The 20514-nt window shown below is 32.3% G+C and overlaps 1 protein-coding gene across 1 annotated transcript; it reads left to right on the plus strand.

The window, feature by feature from the left end:
• The first annotated feature begins 342 nt into the window (after positions 1 to 342).
• akt3b (v-akt murine thymoma viral oncogene homolog 3b) lies at positions 343 to 19381 on the plus strand. Its single transcript, XM_051114636.1, has 15 exons — positions 343 to 602; positions 4866 to 5138; positions 5261 to 5386; positions 6864 to 6975; positions 7104 to 7248; positions 7329 to 7460; positions 7547 to 7612; positions 7725 to 7793; positions 9483 to 9605; positions 9725 to 9853; positions 11891 to 11989; positions 12393 to 12508; positions 12696 to 12783; positions 14912 to 15014; positions 15243 to 19381. The coding sequence occupies exons 2-15, from the start codon at positions 5093 to 5095 to the stop codon at positions 15326 to 15328; spliced, it is 1440 nt and encodes a 479-aa protein (XP_050970593.1). The 5' UTR covers positions 343 to 602; positions 4866 to 5092; the 3' UTR covers positions 15329 to 19381.
• The last annotated feature ends 1133 nt before the right edge of the window (positions 19382 to 20514 follow it).

Genomic DNA, 20514 nt, shown 5'->3' on the forward strand with positions numbered 1-20514 from the left:
CTATTTTTAATTTTTCTTTCTTTTGATTATTATTATTTTATTATTTTTTTAGATTGTGCATTGTTATTTTGCATTATTATGCATTTTATCTATTTTATATTTATGTTATATTTTTTATATAAAATATTTTTCATTACAATTCTCGGTGTATTGTTTACGTTAATATGCATATAATTTAAATAATAAAAAGGCCTGTATTCTCGCTGACGTTGTTTGGTAATCTTCCAATGCGAAAGGTTATCTCATGAATATTAATGAACTCCCACTGACGTTCCCTGCTGACCTTCCAATGCCGACGCTTATCTCATTAAAATTAAGAAGCAAGCCTTCGCAGTAGTAGGATTTGGGCAAATTCGAGTGCTGGAGACGGGGTGCGCCGTCACCGCGCTTTCTGCATCGGGTTACGCCATTCAACCAGGGTCAATCGGTTCACCGGGGTAACGAAGATGATGGCCACATCACGGGCGTGCGTGCCTCCGTGTTCCTCATGACCGACCGGCGACGGCGGCAGCAGCAGCAGCAGCATCTGCGTGCGGGTTTGGGTTTGTCTCATACCGGGCTGGCGTGGAACCGATCCCACCGTCTGGCGGAGCGTCTGCCAGGTACTGCGTGCTTCGTGTTGTTTATTTTTCCTCCATCACCGAGCAGCATCACGGACAAGGCCGAGCATCCGCGCTGGAGCATCACTGGCCGCCGGGCGGGGATGCTCCTCGGCCTTGCCCGTGATGCTGTCGGTCATATGAAGCGCTTTTTTACATATCGAGAGATATTTTGATAGAAATGGCTGTGATGGTACATTATTAACACATTTAAACCACAACCTGCGTGGTATTATTGATGTGCGTCCACCATTTTACGCATTTCGGGGAAACAGAAAACAAGAGCGGGCACATTTCACATCCTCCAGCCGAAGTGCATGTGTGTTTGTATTGTTATCACACAGCCGTGTTTTTGAACAAACATGTATGTTTAAATGCACGTTTGTTCTTGTTCGCTGCGAGCTGTCAGTCCGCTCTGTGTATTTATTATGATGGCGATGCGTTATATAACAGCAGCTCAATATGACACAAAAGCTGCTGCTTCATTGTGGTTATTGTGATTTGTCATGTTAATTGCTGTCACATCCTTGTCTGTGTGTGTGTGAGTGTGTGAGAGATGCACAACCGAGTCCGCCATTGTTTTTGTTGACATTGGTTTGGGTGGCTTGTGTTGTTTAGACATCTTGTTTTTTTACTATCAGCGAGAATTAAGCATCAGTTTTATTAAAAATCAAAATGAGGATCTAATGTAATAATATGTTTTCATTTTTTACATTTAAAGTCATTTCTTGACTTTAAGTCAGAAGGGTATTTGTGGTGAAACTAGGGGGATGCCTAAAAAAAGCATATTTTATTATAATTTATTTAAAAAAGATTTAAAAGATTATTAATATGTAATTAAAACAAAATCTATGTAGTGTAATCAATGTGCCGGAAGCCATTTTGTTGTCATGTGACTTGAAAAACAAAAAACAGGGCTGCTTTAGACCTTCTTGAATGTTTAATTAAAAATATCACATATTTTTACCTTTTTCCATGAAATTGTATGCTTGGTTTCGGAGAAGCGAATAGAAAACCTCATGATATTTTGACTCAAAAATGTTTATGTTTGTAAAAAATATTTATTGCCTTGAAATTTTATTACTTCTCACATATCTGGGTGCAAGGAAGGTATTTTAGTGCTTTTTATTTGATGGTTACCTTTTTTGACATTTTTTAGAGTCATTAACATCAAAATATTTGTAGATGATAGCCAAAGTGTAGTGAATGATGAATTCAACGATTATATTTTCTAAATATGTGACCCTGGACCACAAAACCAGTCATAACGGTCTTTAGCTGAATAAATAAGCTTTCAATTGATGTATGGTTTGTTAGGATAGGACAGTATTTGGCCGAGATACAACTATTTGAAAATCTGGAATCCGAGGGTGCAAAAAAATCAAAATATTGAGAAAATCACCATTAAAGTTGTCCAGATGAAGTTCTTAGCAATGCATATTACTAATCAAAAATAAAGTTTTGATATATTTACAGTAGGAAATGTACAAAATATCTTCATGGAACATGATCTTTACTTAATATCCTAATTTTTGATTAGGATATTAAGTAAAGTTTTGATCTTAATGTCCTGATTTTTGGCATAAAAGAAAAATCGATCATTTTGACCCATACAATATATTGTTGGCTATTTCTACAAATGTACCCGTGCTACTTAAGACTGGGTCACAGGGTCCAAGATCACATATGTCAGTGTATAATGCCAAAACCGTAAACATTTAGTTTGTTAGTAGCATTTGTAAATTATTCCTTTTTTAGCATCCTGAATGCATGAGTAATATATTACTTAAACGGATGTCATGTGTGATGATGCCACACATTTTTATTTTTATTTTTAAGTGTACAGTGTGATTTCATGTATTGTTAATTTAAGAAAGGGAAGTTGTGGATTATGAATGACTCATGCATACACAGCAGCAAATAGATGCAGAAATATTTAAATATAAAAGGAGTATAAGGTGCCTGTTTTTTTCATATGCATCAGCTTTACTATTTTGTAGATAATCCGAGCTATAGATCAGAACAGAACAGAACTGTGAGACGTTGTAAGGATCGATTCTAATGTTCTAAAATTTATTTTCTGAAGCTCTGAGGTTGTTTCCAAGGTCCATGTTGATTTTAAGTTTGATTTTTGTAAAAGTGATTCTAAAATTCTAAGGTTGATTTTAAGGTTCTATGTTTGATTCTAAGATGATGCTAAATAAAAAAAAATGATATTGTAAGTTATTTTGAGATCATTGCAAGGTTGATTTGGAAGTTCCAAGGTTATGAAATGGTTGACTGTAAGGACGTAAGATTCTAAGAGCTTAGTTTGAATCGAAGATGATTCTTGATTTGAAAGTGAGGTCTGCTTATTGTAAAATTCTGATTGTGCTTGAATTCTAATTCTAATTTAATTCTATATTTTTATTGCTAGTGTTCTAGTATTACATTAATTATTCTAGGGTTGATTCTGAGATGATTCTAAGATTCATTCTGAGGTTGATTAAAATGTCTTATTGTTCATTATGAAACGGATAGTTCCGGTCCTTGATTCTAATTGGTTGAGCTGCGTTCAAAGCCGTTGTAAATTACCCTACAAACATAAACCTTTATTTACATTTGTGACATTGTGAGGCAGCCACTTTGTTGCAACTACAACTGTTTCTAAGGAACTACATTGTTTGGTGGAAGAATAGTGTTTTTACTAATATCATTACACTTAATTTGCTCTGTTTTATTTTGTAAAACCTTACTAAGTATATGGAATAACCGTTTTATAAAAGCAATAAGCCCCGTGAAGCCGTGGTTTACGGTGGATTTATAACGGCAAATAAATTCACTGTAAACCACGGCTTCTTGGGGCTTATTGCTTTATTACAGGGTTCTGAGATTGCTAGTAAAATAATAATTGTAATTTTATGACTCTTATGTTGATTCGCATGTGGTTCTGAGATTGTGAGGTCATTACATCATTCATGAAATTTTAAGGTAGATTTTAAAGGTTTTATGGTAAGTTCTAAAATGATATTAAATAAAAATGACAGCGCTCTATTTTAAAACAATTTCTCGTAGGTATAAAATTACATGGTTAAAAGTTATATAAGTTAAAAGTTCATTGTGAGTTCCATTTATTGTAAAATTCAAATTTTGAATGGGATTCTAATTTTTACTTTATTATTATTATTTAACAGATTCATTTTAAAGTTGTGATGTTGATTAATTAAAGGGATAGTTCACCCAAAAATGAAAATTCTGTCATTAATTACTCAACTTCATGTCGTTCCAAACCTGTAAGACCTTCGTTCATCCTCGGAACACAAATTAAGATATTTTTGATGAAACCTTAGACAAATACTGACCTGGAAGAGAATAATTTTTTTTTTTTTTTTCGCACAAAAAGTATTCCTGTAGCTTCATAGCATTACGGTTGAACCACTGATGTCACATGGGCCATTTTAACAATGTCTTTACTACCTTTCTGGGCCCTGACCGTGGTACAACCCTTACTGTTTTTGGAGGATCAGAAAGCTCCTGGTTCAAAAATATCTTCATGTTCTGAAGATGAACGAAGGTCTTACGGGTTTGGAACGACATGAGGGTGAGAAGCCTAATAAATTACATAATTTTTATTTTTGGGTGAACTAACCCTATAAGTCCATTTTCAGTTCTAAATTGAATTGATAATTTTAAGATAATTGTCAGGTTTATTTTCAAGGTATAAAATGTTATGGTTTATACAAAAGATGTAAGATTCTAAGACTGAGTCATAGTTTTTAAAGTCAAAGGTTGAATGTGAGTTCTATTTATTGTAACGTTCAAATTTTGAATAGGATTCTAATTTTTATTTTATTATTATCCAACATTTGACACTGAGCCAGTTCTATGATTCATTCTGAGGTTGTGATATTGATTTATAAATTCAAAATTTAAAAGACTGATTCTGATGTTCTGGTGTTGATTCTAACACCATTGGGTTGTTTGATAGATTGTGACATGTCAACGTTGATTCTGAGCTGGTTCTAAGATTCTGCGTTTGATTATGTGTCTCAAAATTGCTTAAGCCTCATAATCAAGAGAAAGAAACAGGGCTGTTTGAAGTCATGCAAAGCTTCAGCATCCAGTGTGAGAGAGGAAGAGAAGGCCACGGGAAGGGGCGGGAAATGTTTCCCTGCTCCTAACAATGACTTTATTTCTCATGGAAGTGTGTGTGTGGGAGAGGGGGAGAAGCGGAAGAGAATGACCCGTGTGTGTGTGTGTTTTCTCTCCTTTGTTGTTTCCTTCCAGGCTGAGTCACCACTGGAGTGTCTGAAGGGTCGCGAGAGAGAGAGTGAAAGTGAAGGAGGAGGCTGAGACGTTACATCACAACGTGGCAGAGAAAGTGAGAGGAAGAGTGTGAGAGAACAGGAGAGCAGAGCGAGACGGGCGCAAGGGAGAGCGAGGGGAACGGGACAGAACTGCCAGCAGGAAGTCGAGTACTGTACTGACCCTTGAACTCTGACCTCGGAGCCAACATGAACGACCAGAACGTAGTGAAAGAGGGATGGGTGCAGAAAAGAGGTGAGAAACATATTGATGTATTAATGAGTGGGTTTTCATTTCATACTGTTGTGCCTGTGAGTATGAAGTTTTTAAGTTTTTTTTTGTCTGCTTGATTGTCTGGGTTTATATTGGTTTTGCAGGTGAGTACATTAAGAACTGGAGACCGCGGTACTTCCTGTTAAAGACGGATGGGTCGTTTATTGGATATAAAGAGAAGCCGCAAGATGCCGATCTGGCGTATCCACTCAACAACTTCTCTGTGGCCAGTGAGTCTCTCTCATTATCAAACGGATTTAAATGAAATCATGGTGTAATGTTATGTATACGCTAGTGAACGGGTTTTAGGTGCACTGACCCCAAATCATTAGAATCTGCTTGTGGGGGCTGCCTTTCTTAAAATATAAATCATAAATACACTACCAGTCAAACGTTTTTGAACAGTAAGATTTTTAATGTTTTTAAGGTCTCTTCTGCTCACCAAGCCTGCATTTATTTGATCCAATGCACAGCAAAAACCGTAAAATGTTGAAATATTTTTACTGTTTAAAAAAAGTTTTCTATTTGAATATATTTTTAAATATAATTTATTGCTGTGATTTTAAAGCAGAATTTTTAGCATCATTACTCCAGTCACATGGTCCTTCAGAAATCATTCTGACATTTTCATTTTCTGCTCAGAATTACAGAAATTAATACTTTTATTTAGCAAGGACACTTTTAATTGATCAAAAGTGATGATAAAGACATTTATAATGTTTCTATTTCAGAAAAGCCTCTTCTTCTGAACTTTCTATTGAGCAGAGAAACCTGAAAAAAATCTACTGTTTTCAACATAATAATAATAAATAATAAATGTTTTTTGAACAGCAATCAGAATATTAGAATGATTTCGGAAGGATCATGTGACTGGATTAATGATGCTAAAATTCAGCTTTGAAATCACAAGAATAAATTGCACTTTAAAATATATTAACATTGAAAGAAGTTATTTTAAATAGTAAAAATATTTCAGAGTTGTACTGTTTTTGCTACTGTACTGTTATTGTAGTGAGCTATAAATAAAACCATAAAAAATAAAATAAAATAAAGTACATTTAAAATAAAATAAATTCAATAAAAGACGAAAAAGAAAATGAAACTTATTTAAAGCTATTTGCCATGAAAACATTTGCCATTCTCATTTTTAAAATTTGAGCTGAAATAAAGATGAATAAAAGTTAATAAAAATATATAGACATATGAAACAAAAACTATTGACAAAAACACAAAAATTACTAAAATGTAATAACTTAAAAGAAAACCCTAAACAAATTCAAAATAATAAAAAATATTATTAGTGTCTTACTATAATATATAAAAGTGTCTCATTGATATTAAATTAACACTGCTTTATAATGACCCATTATTACTGTGGAAAAAACATATTTACTTATATTGTATGTTTTCTGTCAGAATAAAACAATGTGTGATCAACCTCATGATTTTCAGCCAGCGTCTAGAGAGAATGTCAAATCATTTATTCATGCAGTTTTTTTAATTTATGATATCAGTGTGACGTGTTCTTGGTAAACCCATCTGATCAATTTGCTGTTGTCCAGATCCGTGACTCACTTCATTCACATCAAACTGATTTAATTAGAGCATCACGTGCTGTTATCATCAACATGTGTCTGGCTCTGTGATTTGAGCTGATGACATCATTACTCCACATAAACACGCATCTTTCTTCTTCTCACTCGTCAGAGTGTCAGCTGATGAAGACGGAGAGACCGAAGCCCAACACCTTCATCATCAGGTGTCTGCAGTGGACAACTGTGATCGAGCGCACGTTTCACGTGGACACGCCTGACGAGCGGTACGATTGAATCACATTTAACATGCACCAGCATTTAGCCGTTTTAACAATAATCAAAATGGTTAATCTCAATGGCCAATATATGACTCTGTCACAACTGATTGCACTTTTGTTTCCCCGGTAACCAGGGATGAGTGGGTCGAGGCCATTCAGATGGTGGCAGACAAGCTGGCCAAACAGGAAGAGGAAGGAATCCTGTGTAGCCCCATCTCTCAGATCGAAAACGTCAACGAGGAAGAGATGGACACGTCGACCAGTCATCACAAACGAAAGGTGGAGCCAGAGACCGAGAGGTGGATCGACGTGGTTTGACATGCAGGTGCTCGTACTGACATCTCTCTCTTCTTTGACAGACAATGAATGACTTTGACTATCTGAAGCTGCTGGGTAAAGGCACGTTTGGGAAGGTGATTCTGGTGCGAGAGAAAGCCAGCGGCACATATTATGCAATGAAGATCTTGAAAAAGGAGGTTATTATTGCCAAGGTATGAGAATTGATTCTGAGAGAGCAGACTGAACTGAGAAACGATGGGCGTCACCTGAAATAAATCTCTCTCTCTGTCTCTTTAAGGATGAAGTTGCTCACACGCTCACAGAGAGCAGAGTTCTGAAGAACACGAGGCATCCGTTTCTAACTGTGAGTGACGACGTAACGTGATGCTTTTGTGCAGTCCGCAAACATTTTTAAATAAATGTAATTCTTGTGCCTTTACCTGAAATTACAAAATTGTTTGTTCGTTTTTCTGCAGTCACTGAAGTACTCATTTCAGACGAAGGATCGTTTATGTTTTGTTATGGAGTATGTGAATGGAGGAGAGGTAACATTTCTTTTTAATTATTAAAAAAGTTTATTTGAAGGTGTTTTGACCTTAAACCTTTGAACTTTCTTTGAAACATTGTACAACGTACAAAATTGCTTTCTAGCTTTCACACTTTACATTTTTTCTTTCTTTTAAACTTTTCTGTTCAAATATTGAACATCTTTCCAAACTTTTCAAACGTACAAACTACTTCTCTTCGAATTTCAAATTTTCTTTCTTTCTTCAGAACATTTTCAAACTGTCCTGCCAACATTCTAACCTTCAAAACTTACTTTTTGAAAAACTTTTTGAATTTTCTAACATTTCTTTCCACCTGTCTTTCCAAATTTTGAATTTTGAACCAACGATTTTTTACAACTTTTGTTGTCTTTTAAAATTTCTCTATAACATTTAACTTTTTTCAAACACTTTCAAATTTCTTTCCAGCTTTCAAACTTTTTTCCAAACTGTTAATCTTTCTCTTCAAATTTCAAACTTCCTTTAGAACTTTTTCTTTACAACTTTTGATTTTTCTTTCAAACGCTTTCAAACTCTTGAAATTTCCCTCCAATATTCTAAGCTACTTTTAAACTTACTTTTTAAAAACTTTTTGAACTTTGTAACATTTCCTTGAAACATTTCCAAACTTAAAAATTTCTCTCCAGCTTTCAAAGTTTCTTTTAAACTCTTTTCCCAAAATTTGAAATTTAGACATTCCAGATATTATCAAACTTTTGATCTTTCCGTCTAACATTTTGCAACTTGTGAAATGTCCATTTGCCCTTCTAACCTTCTTTTGAATTTTCTTTTAAACTTTATTTTGAAATTTCTCTCTGAATTTTTAAAATTTCGAATTTCTCTCAAACTTTTTCCAAACTGTAATTTTTCTCTTTAAGGTTCAAACTTCCTTTAGAACTTTTTCTTTCGAACATTTCCAAACTTTTGAAATTTCCCTCCAACATTCTAACCTTCTTTTAAACTTTTTAAAAACTTTATGAACGTCCTAACATTTCTTTGAAACATTTCTGAACTTTCCAAAAATTTCTTTCTTTTCAAATTTTGAATTTCTTTCTAGACATTTTCAAACATACAAATTGTTACAACTTTTGAGCTTTCTTACAAACATTTTGAAACTTGTGAAATGTCCTTTTGACTTAGAACCTTCTTTAAAATTTCTTAAAATTTTTTTTGAAAATTCTCTCAAAACTTAAATTTTTCAAATTTCAAATTTCTTTCAAACTTTTTCCAAACTGTTTATCTTTCACTTCTTTTCAAACTTCCTTCAGAACTTGTGATTTGTCTTTTAGAACTTTAAATTGGTGAAATTTCCCTCCAAAATTCTTAGCTTCTTTTACACTTGCTTTATAGAAACCGTTTTGAACTTTCTAACATTTCTCTGACATGTTCAAAATTTCTTCAAAACTGTCTTTCCAAACATTTTCAAACTTACAAATTGTTCTTACAAACATTTTGAAACTTGTGAAACTTCTAACCTTTTGAATTTTCTTATAAACTAATTTTTTTTCTCTCTAAACTTCAAACGTTTTTATTTCCAACTTTTGATTTTTCTTTCAAACATTTTCAAACTCTTGAAATTTTCTTTCTAGACCATTTTTCTTGTTTTATTTCAATCCTCAGTGTGTGGGTGTGCTGCACATTTGGGTTTATGATTGCTAAATATTCCTCTTTCTAATTGTTTTATTGCAGTTGTTTTTTCATTTGTCGAGAGAACGTGTGTTTTCGGAGGATAGAACCCGTTTTTACGGCGCTGAGATCGTTTCTGCGTTGGATTACTTGCACTCTGCGAAGATTGTTTACCGTGACCTGAAGGTGAACAGTACAGACGGGCTAATATCAGCATTTTCATTTGTAAATCTCATATCTTTAGCATTATCATCTGACTGTAAGATGACAGAACTTTTTTGTGTGTGTTTTTTTTTTTTTTCCAGTTGGAAAACTTGATGTTGGATAAGGACGGTCACATAAAGATTACTGATTTCGGCCTGTGTAAGGAGGGCATCACAGACACCGCCACCATGAAAACGTTCTGTGGGACCCCAGAGTATCTGGCCCCTGAGGTACAGGATGTTTTATCTCTTCAAACGCAGCACAGGAAACACACGCTTGGTTAAATTTAATATAGATGACTGTTTAATCTCCGTCTGTCACAGCCGGAACAGGTTAGCAGGAACAGGGTCACACTTTAGCTGTGCTTTCTAACGTCCGTACAGAAATAGACACAAACAGCAGGCTGCAGACAAGACTGAGCAGCTCACGGGTAAAAATAGAGTGATCAGACAGGAAACGTAACAGTGACCTGCTGGCCATTTCAGTGCTGTTTAAGCTCTGTTTTAATAATCAAATAAAGTAGAGCATGTATATTCAGCAGTGGTGTTGCATATGAATGCTGTAACACTGATGACTCATGCCAATGTCATGATCATTACTGTATGATGTAATCATATGTCGGTCTGTTTTTCCATCATTTGAGTTTTTTATCTAGGTCACATCTACTGATGCTGCAATAATGATTGATTCTTAATATTAGTATTGGAGGAAAACTAGCAAATGACCGCCGGTAGTAATTAATCAAGTACTTGGAAAAAATGTGACATTATTGATCACGTATTGAAAGACAATGTAATTGTTTCAAAATCTGCCATTAGAGAGTAATATAACTAGATTGTTGTTTAGCTGCCAGAGATAATATGACTGATCATGAATCAGATATTGAGATAAGGTTCACAACTGATTTTTAAGCCAGTGTCGGAGGATACTGATGAGGAGCTGGAAGTTATTAATGTGGTTTGTGATCAGTTAACTGAGGTTAATATAATTATTAATGAAGAACTGGAAGATATTCATGTGATTTTGATTAATTAGAGGCTAATATAATTAAGTTGTAAGTTATTGGAGAATAATATAATCACTAATAAAGAATTGGAGGATATTTATTTGATTTTGATTGATTATTAGAGATGAATATGATTATTAATGAAAAAATTGGAAGATATTGATGTTATTTTTATTATTATTATTATTATTATTATTATTATTTTGATTGGTTATTATTAATTATTAATGAAAAATTGGAAGATTTTTTTTTTTATTAGTTAGATATTAAGGAAGTTAGATATTATGGAAGATATTAGTGTGATTTTGTTTGTTGTTGTTGTTGTTTTTTTTGATAATTTATTGGTGACTAATATAATTATTAATGAAGAATTGGAAGACATTCATGTGATTTATTTATTTATTTTTGATCAGTTATTGGAGACCAAAATAATTATTAATGAAAAATTGGAAGATATTAATGTGTGTGTTTTTTTTTGTTTTTGTTTTTATTGGTTATTGGAATCTAATAATATTATCAATGAAGAATTGGAGGATATTTATTTGGTTTTGGTTGATTATTAGCGACAAATATAATTTAATGAAAAATTGGAAGATATTAATGTGAATGTTTTTTAAATTATTAATGGAGGATATTTATTTGATTTTGATTTTGAGGCTAATAAGGCTAGATATTAGAGGCTAATAAGATATCAATGTGATTTGTAATCTGTTAATAGAGGCTAATATAATTATTAATGAAGAACTGGAAGGTATGAATGCATTTTTTTTAATCGGTTATTGGAGTCTAATATTATTATGAATGAATAATTGGAAGATATTAATGTGATTTGTGATAAGTTAATGTAAGATAGTGTATTTATTAATGAAGAATTGAAGGATTTGTACTTGATTTAGATTGATTATTCGAGGCTAATAAGATATTGATGTTATATAATTATTAATGTATAATTTAAAGATATTCATGTGATATTTGATGGATTATTGGAGGATAATGTAATTAATGAAGAACTGGAAGATATTAATGTGATTTTTGGTTGAGGTATTAGATAAAAATGTGATACGTCTGTTAATATAGTTATTGAGTATGGATCATTTGTTGAAGGTTAAATTATAATCAAGTTATAAAATCAATGTATTGTTGCATCACTTATCAGGTGTGCAGGGAATGATTTACTCATTATTGATATGACTGGTTATGGATGAGAATAATGTGGTGTTTTTGAATGACTGATCAAGTGTGCTATGATTTTATTGATCAGGTATTGGAGGACAATGATTACGGGAGAGCGGTGGACTGGTGGGGTCTGGGAGTCGTTATGTATGAGATGATGTGTGGACGCCTTCCCTTTTATAATCAGGTATGACTCACTCTAACACTAACAACACTTAATAATAAACAGCATTTCATCTCCAGGATTTGTAAAAACCCCATTCTGCTTGCCAAGGCTGCATCTATTTGATCAAAAATACAGTAAAAACCGTAATATTTTGAAATGTAAAATAACTGTTTCCTATTTATTCCTGTAATCAAAGCTACATTTTCAGCATCATTACTCTAGTCTTCAGTGTCACATGATCTTTCAGAAATCATTTTAATATGCTGCTTGAGAAACATTATTATGTTGACAGTTGTGCTGCTTCATATTTCTATAGAAACTGTAATACATTTTTTAGGATTAACTGATGAATAGAAAGTTCAAAAGAACAGCATTTATTTAAAATAAAAATCTTTTGTAACATAAATGTATTTACTGACTTCAGGATCATGAGAAGCTGTTTGAACTGATTCTGATGGAGGAGATCAAGTTTCCCAGAACCCTCTCTGCCGACGCCAAGTCTTTACTGTCTGGATTACTCATCAAAGACCCCAATAAGAGGTCAGTGTGTGTACATGTGATCCAAAGTGTTTCTGGGTGTGTTTGTAATGTTTCTACTAACAACTATTGACATCATCGTCATTTCAGTATGAGAACACCAGATTAAATCTGTTTGTGTATCATGTGAGACCTGAATAAATATTAATCTGCTTTTTTTTTTTTTTTTTTTTTTTTTTTCCCTCTAAAGGCTTGGAGGAGGCCCAGATGATGCTAAGGAAATCATGAGACACAGTTTCTTCACTACGCTGGACTGGCAGGACGTCTATGACAAAAAGGTACAAGTGCACTTACAATTCAGAGGGTTCAAAATCAGAAACTTAACAGTATTAGGGGCCAGTGATTTCCACGATGGGGAAAACGCAGAATCTAGTCCAAAAAATACTGAATAACATGGAATGTCACAGAAGTTGTCAAAGTTTGGATGAATGAATCAAAAGTAGGTACACTTCAGTCAAACCACGATATGGACTAGTATCTGTAAATATTAAGCCGCAAAAATAGCATTTAAATATGAATTCAGCATGTTCTGTGTGTCTCTGTGTGAATGAATGGCGCATACGCACGGTTTTGTTTACTATACACGTACTGAAGCACGTGCGACGCTCTCGATTTCAGCGTCTGTCATCTCACTAAATGAGGACATAAATACATGAACAACATCTCATGCTCTGAGAGTCACTTCGTGAGCATTTGACCGTTCCATTTGAGTAAAACTAGCGTCATATCATATACACACAGAAATTTAGAGGTATTCACAGGAACCCGTCAAAATAAAAGTCCAGTTTAACTTGAAGACATTGTGCTGGAAATATATTACTATTGTTCAGCAGAATTTACATAGCCTACTACTACTACTACTACTACTACTACTATTATGAAACAAACATTATTTTTTAGGGTATAGTCACACAACATTAATTTCTGATGTTTTAATTTATAGTAAATCCCCTTTGTTTACAAAAAATAAAGTTTGCTTAAATGAAATGAATCTTTTATGCCCTCGTTTTGATAAGCAGAATTTTAAATACACAACACGGAATTTCAAAAATTCGGAAAACCCAAAAAATTCATGAGGCGATTTTAAGAATAAATTTGAATAAATTAAGTATGCATTCAAATAATTAAACTATTAAATGCTAAAACAGAATTCGATAACAATAAAACATATGGTGAGGAAAAAATAAAACATTGCACTAAATGTAATTTTTGTGAAGCTTTTAATAAATTAATGTGAAATTGTATAAGGTTTGTGATTTTCATTAATTAGACATGCTTTTTGATTACTAAAATTTAATTTAACCATTAAAAAGGAGTCAAGAATTCAAAAATTAAAATGGAAAAAAAAGGGAATCCAGAAAAATTTTGAAATGGAATTTGGGAAAAAATAAAACGGATTTCATTACATTAATTTCTTTTAAAAGTACTTTTGAACGATAGTGTAGGGCTCATCTACTTCAATTTCTTTTGGATTTTATATTTACCAAAGAATCTGGAAAATAAAAATGCATCAAGGTTTCCATAAAAATATGAAGTAACATGAACTAACAATGAACAACTGTGTTTTTATTGACTAACATTAAAATGGATAAATAGTGTAATAAATGTATTGTTCATTGTTTGTTCATGTTAGTTAATACATTAACTAATGTTAACAACATGTTACAACAAGTGTTACCAGATATTTAGCATATTTTGAAAAAATTGTATAATAATCATAATAATTATTATTATTATTCATATGTTATATAAATAATTATTAAAAAAAAAATATATATATATATATATATATATATACACACATATATACATATATATATATATATATATATATATATATATATATATATATATATATATATATATATATATATATATATTAAATTCTGCATTAAGCAATAAATTTTTTACTATAATTAATCCAAAGGTTTTACTTTACCTTTTTTTGTAATTCCCATTAGTTTCTGCTAATTTTTATTTCTGAAATTGATTTCTAACTCAGGTTTCTTTTGGACTTCATTTTTACCAAAGAATCTGGAAAATAAAAATGCATCAAGGTTTCCATAAAAATATGAAGCAACACAACTGTTTTTAACATTGATAATAATAGGAAATATTTCTTGAGCATCGAATCACTGACACTGAAGACTGGAGTAATGATTCTGAAAATTCAGCTTTGATCACAGGAATAAATTATATTTTACAATATATTCAAATACAAAACAGTTTTTTAAAATGAAAATAAATTACTTTCTGTATTTTTAATCAAATAAATGCAGCTTTGGTGAGCAGAAAAACATTTTAAAAAGACTAATCCCATAGTGTGTTTTCATTCAAACAAATTTTTATTTTTTACGTTATTACGTATAATGAGCTGTTTTCTCTCTGGTCCTCTCTGTTGTCCAGCTGGTACCGCCGTTCATGCCGCAGGTCTCATCTGAAACGGACACCAGGTATTTCGACGAGGAGTTTACGGCGCAGACCATCACCATCACCCCTCCGGAGAAGTGTGAGTACGCCGTTTCCCTCCCTCTCTCTCTCTCTTTTCCTGTAGACTGGCTCCTCGTGCCACAGGAAGAGGAAGTTACAGTCGGTACACAATGAAAAAAGCACGTCGAGTTTATCATTGTGAAAATCAGTGCAGCGGTTATCGCCAAATTCCGCTCTCATTGAGAGTGTGATGGGAAATTCGATCTGTGCACAACGTAACACTTCCCTCTCTCTTCCTCCCTTGCAGACGACGAGGACGGGATGGACTCGGCCGATAGCGAACGGAGACCGCATTTCCCACAATTCTCGTATTCGGCCAGCGGGCGGGAGTGATGTCATCAAACAACGCCATCGAAGGAGCCCCGCGTAGCCATGCTAGAAAGAGCCCCCCCTCTCTCTCTCTCTCTCCTCCTCCTCCGTTTGATAGTCATAGCGAGTCGTTTTTGTTGCTTTCTGTTTGTTTTTTTTGTGGGACTTAAAAGGGGTTTTGCACAGTTGGGTGAGACTTGAGCTGGTCGACCCACATTAAAAAGTCTTGTACACTTTCAGCTTGTTGTTTACAGATCATGGACAGTGTTTTTGGGGGGGAATATGATCAGTATTGTTGAAGACCCGGAGCATTTTTTTTCGTTTTTGTTTTTGTTTTGCACTCGAGCCGTTGTGGGGAACAAACCAAAAATGTTGCCTTATGTGTGTGGATCTCATCAGACAGACAGACAGACAGACATGTAGTTAGACGCAGCAGTAGATCTGTTCCTGTGAGGCTCACAAATTTCATTTTGTTCTTGCATTTTTAACACACACACACATACACACACACACACACATCCTCTTGTCTGAGGCGTTGAAGAGTTTTGTTCCTTGTTCGTGCTTTTGGTATATAATGAAATGAAGAAAGTGGGGAAAATGGACTCTAGTGTTAATATTTGCGTTTTTGCTTTAGTTTTATCCTCACGCTCTGATATCAAGGTTTCAGTTCAAATACACAACCATACAACAAACTGCCGTTACTGTAAAGGTCTCTCAGGCAATTCAGAGCACAAGCGTGAATCTCACGAAACCCGCCAAGAACATGTCTGCGTCGTATTTCTCTGCAAATCTATAAAGGAAAATAGGATATTTGGCAACACTTTACAGTAAGGTTCATTAGTTTAGATTAGTAGAATGAAAAACACTTCTACAGCATTTATTAATCTTAGTTAATGTTAATTTCAGCATTTACTAATGCATTAGTAAAATCACAAACTGTGTTTGTTAACATTAGTTAATGAACTAACAATGAACAACTGTTTTTATTAAATAACATTCAAATAAGTGAATAAATACTGTAATAAATGTATTGTTCATTGTTTGTTCATGTTAACAAATGACACATTATTATAAAGTGTTACCGGATATTTTGCATGAGGAAAATTCTGCATATTTTTAGGACCATTTAGATGTTTTGCACTGCAACATTTTCATGAGTTTTAAAAAAATGGTATAATAATAATAATAATAATTATTATTATTATTATTATTATTATTTAAATATTATCTAAATAATTATATATATATATATATATATTAAGAATATTTTGGTAACACTTTACAATATGGTTTTATTTGTTTTCATTAATATACTACAGTAGTTAACATGAACTAACAAAGAAAAACAGTTCTACAGAATTGATTAATTTTAGCTTATCTTAAATCCAGCATTAAGAAATACATTTTTGCTGTAATTAGTCCAAATTATTTAAAAAAAAAATTTTTTTTTATTTTTTTTTTTTTTTTACTTTTTACTAAATTATGAAAAAAAAAAATAATAATGTTACTTTGTTTTTTTATTTCATTTTTGAAGTACAACAAATACCAGCAAGGTCTCATTTGTTAACTTTAGTTAATGTACCTAACTAACATGAGCGGTGAGCAATTTCTTACAACATTTTTGTAACAATTTTGTAACACTTTACAGTAAGGTTAATTAGTTAAAATTATTTAACATGAACTAAAAATGAACAGTACTTCTACAGCATTTATTAATCTTAATGTTAAAATATCAACATTAACTAATGCATTATTAAAATCACAAACTGTGTTTGTTAACATTAGTTAATGCACTGTGAACTAACAAACTAACAATGTTTTTTTTTTATTAATTGACACTGACTAAAATTATTGGTAACACTTTATAATAAGGTGTCATTAGTTAACATGAGTTAATCTATTAACTAACATGAACGAACCATGAATAATACATTTATTAGTTTTATTAATCTTTGTTAATGTTAGTAAAAAATACAGTTGTTCATTGTTTGTTCATGTTAGTTGACAGTGCAATAACTAATGTTAACAAACAAAACTTGTAATAATGCATTAGTAAATGCTGAAATTAGCATTAACTAAGATTAATAAATGCTGTAAAAGTATTGTTCATTTTTAGTTTATCTAATGTACTTAACTCATTTTAACTAATGAACCTTGTTGTAAAGTGTTACCAAATTATTAAATGCTGTAAAAAATATTTTATAATGAATAAATAATAAAAGTAAAAAATAATATAATATTTATATATAATATATAAATATTGCTCACTATTTATGTTAGTTAGGTACATTAACTAAAGTTAAAGTTAGTGTTACTAGTATTTTTAAGTTGTTGGTGTGCTAACTTCAAAATAAAATTAATCAAATAAAAATTTAGTAATAGTATTTTTATCATAATTCAGTGAAAAGTTAATGAAAAATCAATTTCCACAATAAATATTAGCAGTAAGTAATGGGAATTACAAAAAAACAAACAAACGATAAAGTAAAATCTTTTGATTAATTACAGCATTAATTAATTACAAATTTTTTGGTAACACTTTACTGTAGGGTTCATTAGTTAACTTTAGTTATGATGAACTAGGAGTGAACAATACAGTATTTATTAATCTTAGTTAATAGTAATTTCAACATTTACTAATGCATTATTAAAATCTAAAGTTGTTAACATTAGTTAATGCACTGTGAACTAATATGAACTAACAATGAATGACTGTATTTTCATTAACTAACATTAACAAAGATTAACAGTGTAATAAATGTATTGTTCATTCATGTTAGTTAAGACACCTTATTGTAAAGTGTTACCATTGTTTTCTTTTTTGTGCATTATAGAAATGTATGACATAATTGTCTTATAAAGTCAAAATGGCCTTTTTTAAAAATCTAAAATACGATTTATTTTTGTCATCTTGATTTTTAGTGTGAAATACGACCCGCACATGTTTTTCGTGAGATTCACCCACAAATCTACCCACCGACATGGTGAAACCTGCCCAGATATGACTTGCATCACTTTGTCCTGAATTCCTCACCTCGGACGTGCTGCGACGGCCCGTTTTAAACCTCCTACGCTCTCCAAACTCGACAAGCGTTCAGGACAGTTGGGTTCAGGCTCGTGTTGGGCGGCGTTTTACCTTTACTGTACAGAGCTACAGGTGTGAGTCTCTCTCAGCAGCACAGAGAGAGACCGATCAACCACTGACCCTCACTTCTCACCACACAGAGAGAAAACCTAACGTTGGACTATTCCTGAAAATGTAAATACAAACCTCTCGCTCTCTTTTTACCGGTATTGTTACATTACCATTATTATTTTGGTTTTTGCATAAAGAAGTTATGATCCTGTCTCCATAGCTGTGGAAATCTTTTATGGACGTGTGATGTCTGCGTTTGGAATCAATACCAAGTCAGATCACAGACTCATTATATGTGCAACTGAGCCATGCAATAGCAGTGTGAATGACCCCTGACCTTTGACCCTTGTGTGTGGTGTACATATGCAATGCCTTCTGTTTGTTACGCGTCACAGAAAAAATATAAATTGAAAAATGACACAAAATTATTGGAGGAACGTGTATCGTGTGGGTGTTTCCATAGATACGACTTGCTATGGTTTCGATCCCATCCCGTTTGTACCCGATCCAGTGAACGTTTTGGAAACTGCCGGTATTCTTCATAGCGAATGATATGAGTGTGTGTGATTGTTCGTTACACTTTCAGTTGTTATTTTCACGCTGTGACGCATTCGGTCGGCTGACGGGAAATCCTCTGCAGGTTTTCTAATGTTGTTCCGATGACTGAGGTTTTTTTTTTCTTCTTCTTTTTTCAGTTTGTTTCAGCGTATTTTTGTACTATAGATGTAATTTAGTTGTATTTATTTTCGTATGTTGGGATGAAGGACGCTGTCGGCCGCGTTTATTAAGTGCTCTCTCTCCCTCATTATTTTTTATACCTTTCCTTTAGTCGTTTGCCTGTTTTGTTTTCATACCAAAACATTAGGGCAAGTGCCCTGTAGAGGACTTGCATTGCCATTTGGTAGTATTTATTTTAAGTTATATTAAAATGTTCAAATTTCCCACTGGCTCCATGTGGTATTTTCTAGATGAATACTTGTTTTAATAGTCTGTATTTTAATACTTTTATATTTTTTAATATTTTAATTCTCTCTCTCTCTCTCTCTATATATATATATATAAATATAAATATGTAATTTATAATCTTATTTATTTGTAATTTTAATATTTTTAATGTTACCTTGGACACACCTGAGGTCTTCTAAATGAATTATATATATATCTATATATAATTATATATACATCTGATCCTGATAAAAAATGGATTTTTTAAAGAAAGACGTCAGATGGGTTTAGCTGGTCTTGCATCTGAACTCTTCATATATATATATATATATATATATATATATTTGTTATTCATTTTTTTTTTAATTAGTCAAATCGATTAATTGCAATTAATACAAGTTTGTGTTTACATAATATGTGATCCTGGACCACAAAACCAGTCGTAAGTCACTCTGGTATATATGTAGCAGTAGCCAACAATACATTTTATGGGTAAAAAGTATCAATTTTTCTTTTATGCCAAAAATCATTAGGATATTATGTAAAGATATTTTGTAAATTTCCTACTGTAAATATATCAGAACTTAATTTATGATTAGTAATATGCATTAAGAACTTCATTTGGACAACTTCAAAGGTGATTTTTCTCAAAAAAAAAATTTTTGTACCCTCAGATTTCAGATTTTCAAACAGTTGCATCTCGACCAAATATTGTCCTGTCCTAACAAACCATATATCAGTGGAAAGCTTATTTAATCAGATTTTAGATTATATATAAAATTACATCAAAAATATAAAAAAAAATGTACCCTTATGACTGCTTTTGTGGTCCAGGGTCACATATATGTGTGTGCTTAAATATATATGTAATGCATATTTATATGTAATATAAAAATATATAAATATAAACCCATATATACATGTAAATATTTCTTAAATATACACATGTATGTGTGTGCATTTATATATACACACAGTACATACACAGCACACACATTTTGTAAACAAACTTTTATTCTGGATGCGATTAATCAATTTGACAGCACTAAAATTAGATTTCATGTGTTTTATTTTCAATTACCTTTTTTTTTTTTAAATTCTGCACTAGAAGCAAAATTTTCATTTTGAA

Source organism: Labeo rohita, chromosome 1 (genome assembly GCF_022985175.1).
Source record: "Labeo rohita strain BAU-BD-2019 chromosome 1, IGBB_LRoh.1.0, whole genome shotgun sequence".
NCBI classification, from domain to species: Eukaryota; Metazoa; Chordata; class Actinopteri; order Cypriniformes; family Cyprinidae; genus Labeo; species Labeo rohita.